The sequence below is a fragment of the Onychomys torridus genome, chromosome X, assembly GCF_903995425.1.
Source record: "Onychomys torridus chromosome X, mOncTor1.1, whole genome shotgun sequence".
NCBI classification, from domain to species: domain Eukaryota; kingdom Metazoa; phylum Chordata; class Mammalia; order Rodentia; family Cricetidae; genus Onychomys; species Onychomys torridus.
The window spans coordinates 90518053-90523108 of NC_050466.1; the positions used below are offsets into that span (position 1 = coordinate 90518053).

General features: G+C 52.3%; 1 protein-coding gene across 1 annotated transcript; it reads right to left on the minus strand.

Moving 5' to 3' along the window:
• Window positions 1-501: 501 nt before the first annotated feature.
• On the minus strand, window positions 502-3061 carry Cxcr3 (C-X-C motif chemokine receptor 3). Its single transcript, XM_036173951.1, has 2 exons — window positions 2970-3061; window positions 502-1990 (listed from the first exon to the last, which is right to left on the minus strand). Exons 1-2 carry the CDS (start codon window positions 2979-2981, stop codon window positions 902-904), a joined length of 1101 nt encoding a protein of 366 aa, XP_036029844.1. The 5' UTR covers window positions 2982-3061; the 3' UTR covers window positions 502-901.
• Between the last annotated feature and the right edge of the window lie 1995 nt (window positions 3062-5056).

Below are 5056 nucleotides of genomic sequence, written 5' to 3' on the forward strand. Positions count from 1 at the left end.
CTCCCCATTGCTATTTTCAGCCTCCCCACCTCTCTACTGCCCTCCCTTCGGCCTAGAAATAAAACACTTCTTCCTTTTCTTATCCCTGGAGATGCCACTTGCCCCTTAAGTTTCCAGGAAGCCACCCCAGATAGCTCCTGCCATCATGTTCAGTCCTGGATTCGGCATGTGCTGCCTCTCTGCTTTGTAGCATAGACTGCTTGGAATTTGTTCCTTCTTACCACTCCTTACCTGCTGGCCTGAGCTGCTGGGATTCAGGAATTCTGGTCTATTAGTGTCTAGTGGCCCCAAAGTGTACCTAGACAACCAGCTGCTTAACTATCCATTGCACTACAAGCCCATGAAGGTGTCTAGCAGCTCCACTAGGCAACAGGGGCTCTATCAGAGGGCAGAGCAGAGTCTAGGAGGGCAGAAAGGCAGACCGTAGGCCAGGCGGGATGAGACAGGAAGTGCACTCCTGAGTCAGGCCTGGCCCAAATGATGACTCTACATACAGCCTGGTCCTCATTGCCTTGTTTATTGAAAGTCTGAGCAGAGTTTTAGACATAAAAGTGGGCAGATACCTAGATACTGGGGACCATAGGCACATTCAGTGATGAGCAAGGCCTGGCTCTCTATGCTCTTCACCTCTCCCCTCACACAGGGAAGGCAGAGTTCGAAGGGTGTCAGTTTTCCAGGCAGCTAGCTCAGAAATAGCAAGTTAGGTGTGGCAGCTGAGGCTCAGTAACGGTGCTGTCCTTAGAGCTGGGAGAGTGGTTCTCAGGAGACCTGGAGGCGCTGGGCTGCCAGTGAGGCCCAACAGCAAAGTGATGGGTGAGTCAGAGCTAGCCCAGCCAAAAGGAGGAGAAGAACCTGCATGTGTTAGGACCTAAGATGCACAGGCTACAGTTTCATTCTGGAATTACAAGCCCAAGTAGGAGGCCTCTGTCGTCTCAGACCAGGACGATTCCCGCCGTGAAGATGATGGCTGCCGCTGAGGCCTTCTCTGGTCAGAGCAGCCCAGGCGCATGAGCAACATCCACATTTGTTCTCTGAACTTGACCCCCACAAAGGCATAGAGCAGTGGGTTGAGGCAGCAGTGCATGTAGCCCATGCCCGAGGTGACTGATTTGGCCACATCCACATGGTTTTCTCGACCACAGTTTCGGGCCAAAACTCCCAGGTCCATGAGGATATCTACCAACACCACCAGGTGATAGGGGGTCCAGCAGACAGCAAAGGCCACCACCACCACCACCACTAGCCTTATGGCTCGTAAGCGCCTCTGGCTTCTGGAGACCAGCAGCACAGCCAGGATATGGGCATAGCAGTAGGCCATGACTAAAAGGGGCAGCAGGAAACCAGCCACCAGCTGCAGTACACGCAGAGCGGTGTGACCCACCTGTGGGAAGTTGTACTGGCAGTGAGTGGCTTTGAGGCGCTGATCATGGCTGGCCGACAGGAAGATGAAGTCTGGGAGGGCAAAGAGCAGACAGAGTCCCCAGACAACTATGCAGGTGAGGGCTACACGTACCCAGGGGTCCCTGCGGTAGATCTGGGTGGCATGCACTATGCTCAGATAGCGGTCAAAGCTTATGCAGGCCAGCAGGAAGGCCCCTGCATAGAAGTTGATGTTAAAGAGGGCACCTGCCACTTTGCAGAGGCCAGAGCCAAAAACCCACTGGACAGCAGCGTCCACTGCCCACAGTGGGAGGGTCAATACCAGCAGTACATCGGCCACAGCCAGTTGGAGCAGGAAGGTGTCCGTGCTGCTCAGGGCTTTTCGATGATTCAGTAGTACAGCAGCCACGGCCCCATTGCCTAGTAGACCCAGGAAAAAGAGGAGGCTGTAGAGGGCTGGCAGGAAGGCTCTGTCAAAGTTCAGACTGAAGTCCTGTGCACAGGGCGGGGAGTCAAAGTCGCTCTCGTTCTCCCCGTAATCATAAGGAGAGGTACTGTTTTCCAGAAGAAAGGCAAAGTCCGAGGCATCTAGCACTTGACGTTCACTAACCTGCCCAAGGAAGGGGAAAGAGGGAAGGGAGGCCGTTCTCTGTAAAGGCCTGGCAGCTGTCTTGCCCCTTTGTGCCTTGTCATTTACTCTGATGAGCGTTTCCCTTAGCAATGGCGCTGTCTGGGTCACACCCTGAACTGTCTCTTTCTCTCTCCCAGGCCCACTCCTTCTTAACTCCATCTGCTCAGACTGGGGTGGTGACTCCCCTTCGCAAAGGCTGGCAACCCCAGACCCTTTCTGGATTATCATCTCCCGCGCCAGAGATCCTTTGCAGGGGGAGGAACTTCTAGGTCTGGAGACTCATATTCTCTTTCCCTTCACTCTGTGGCTTGCTGCCTCAATGTTACGGCCACAGCCTCTCCAGGTGCTTCCTCCCCACTCCGTCTTCCAGTCCCTCCTTTCCCCTCCTCAGCCCTTATCTGGTAACCCTAACCTCCTGGCCTCACGGAGGCTTTCCTACAAGCCGCTGCGCACCCCTACACACACCATGCAGGCTTCCCTTCCCCTACCCAGAGGCTTGTGCAACCATGTAGGCACCCACTGAGATCCCCAATAGATCGGTCTTCCCAAGATGGCCAGGCTTATTTCAAACTCTCGGGCTCAAGTGAGCTTTCTGCGCCTGCCTCCCGAGTAGCCAGAACAATGTGAGTATACCATTCCACCTGGATAGCAGCGATCCTCTTCATCCCTTCGCCTCATCTCAAAGTGTCCCAGAGCTAGAGCTCACCAAAGTTGAGTCTCTACAATGTGACATTTTCAGATGAGGCATCCAAGCCACAGAGGTAGGAGACATGACTGTGGTTAGTGGCCAGGCTGGGTTCCCAAGTCCCCTGATGCCCTTATCATAACCCCTGCATTCCATGCTGCTTACCAAGCTCTCTGGTGCCCCTGGGCTTTGGGCCAGTCCAGACTTGTCCCTGGTACTGTAGCTTGGGCCACTTGGTACTATAATGTAGCTGAGCTGGGCAGCAGAACTTACCTCAAGGTACATGGCTAGGCTGGTGCTCTGGCTGTGGCCGCTGGGGTCAGGTCGCGTGCTGCCTGCTTCTCTGCTTTGGCACTTGTGGTTGGGAACTTACAGTGTGAACAGAGGAAGTGAAGATTTCACCGCTGAGCACAGCCTCTTCCAAAGGGTTATCTACATCAGCCCTCCACAGGGTTCCTTTTTCTGCCACTCCCTTGGGCCAGGTACATACGTTTGGAAGGAGTTAGCCAGGAACCTGGGACTGTCACCAAGTCTGGGTTCTTGTCCTACTCAGTACCATTCACAAATAACTAAGCATGTCTAGGAGCAGGCAGGAAGTGAGATTTGATGGCACCGAGTGGAAAAGGGAAGGGCACCTTCTGAAGGCACCTTCTCCTCAACAAGTCTGGGATTGGAGTCCCGCTAGGACTGGCTTAGAGTGGGGTGTGCCAGGAATACTTCCCATCCTCACTGCATGGGAAGGGAGGAGGTCTCCAAGAGCAGCATGCCACCTCTTTTCTTCCTAATTTGGGGATGGTGGCATCTGACCTGGCATGGGTGGAGATATATAAACATATCTATAAAACCATCTGGGAATTATAATGAGTCCAAAGTTGTCTGGAATGTCGTATAGTGTCCAGACCAGATGGAACTGCTCAGGAACACACTCGGGAATTGGGGAATCCGTGATACCTCAGTCGTCGGCAGCTGGGGTTGTGCGGTGCAAACAAGCAGCTCAATGATAGAACCACAGGCTATCGGGAATATTGGCGTCCATCTGGTGCAGAGCCAGAAAGGCTGGGCGCTAGGGAAGGGTCTGGGGTGGCTGGGCGGGGGAAGGTTCTTTGACGAGAGAGGAGAAGTCTGAGGGGAAGAGAGGTCTCAGGGGTCTGAGAGGAGAGGTACAATGGGGAAGTGGAGGGCAGCCCTGCTGCCAGGTGCAGAAAGTGCTTCTGTTTCACACTTCTTGCTCACTGCTCAACAACTTGGACCATGTGCTGCTCTGTCTTGGAGTTGTGTGTGTCTGCTTTTACAGGCCTGTCTCAAAAGTGGGTGGTCTGAAAAGGATGTTAGCACTCTTCAAACTGTTGGTGTTTTGTTTTTTTTTTTTTTTTTTTTTTTTTTTTTTTTTTTGCTCTTTTGAGACACCTCAGTCTGTAGCCCAACCTGGCTTTGACCTCACAGCAGCCTTCCTGGCTCAACCTCCTGAGTGCTGGGATTATGGGAATGCACCATAGTATACAGCATTTCGGCAGGAGGGTGGGGTAGTCCACTATCTTTTAAAGGGATAAACTGATGTGTTCATCCAGCTAAAAACAAGTGGAGATCCACATATTTCTCACGAGGCTGAATGCAGAGAAGCCAATGCCTACATGGTAGAAGAGGCAAGCAATACAATATTATTTATAAGCTACTTCGGCACTCCTTGTGTACATTGTGGAAACCACCACACAAAACAATAACTTGCATGTATCAGTGCCGGGTAGTGAAAGCCAGGATGGCATATTTTTTTTTCAGGGTCTTACTAAGTGACATTGGCTGAACTAGATGTCAACAGGTTGGCCTCAGGCTCAGGGATTCACCTGCTCCTACCTCCTGGGTGCTGCGATTAAAGTTGTGGGCTACCATGTCTGGCTTAATGTGATTTTTTTTTTTTTTGAGACAGGGACTGTGATATAAGCCAGGATAACTTTGAGTTCATGACCCTCCTGCCTTAGCCTCCAGAGGACTGAGATTACAGGTGTGAGCCACCACATTGGGCTGCCACTCAGTTTTCAAGCACGTTGCTCCACCAGTGCAGTCCAAGCGTATTGACACGACATGCGCCTGCCAAGAATCAATGCCCTTCTCTTCCTGTGGACAGATGGGACACTTCTCTGAAATAGTCTGTCACCTGCAGGGCTCAAGTCCAAGAGAAGCTGTGTGAATGGAGGGGACTAGGAGGATTCCTGAGGCCAGGCCAGTCAGGATATATAGGACTTGCTGTTTGTAAGGGCAGAAAAGAGAGAAGCCTGGGAAACACTGCAAAATCCCTTTAGTGTTCACAAGGACCAGGGTTTCCCCGTGCCTGTTTGTGACTTATGCAAATGAGAAGAACTGCA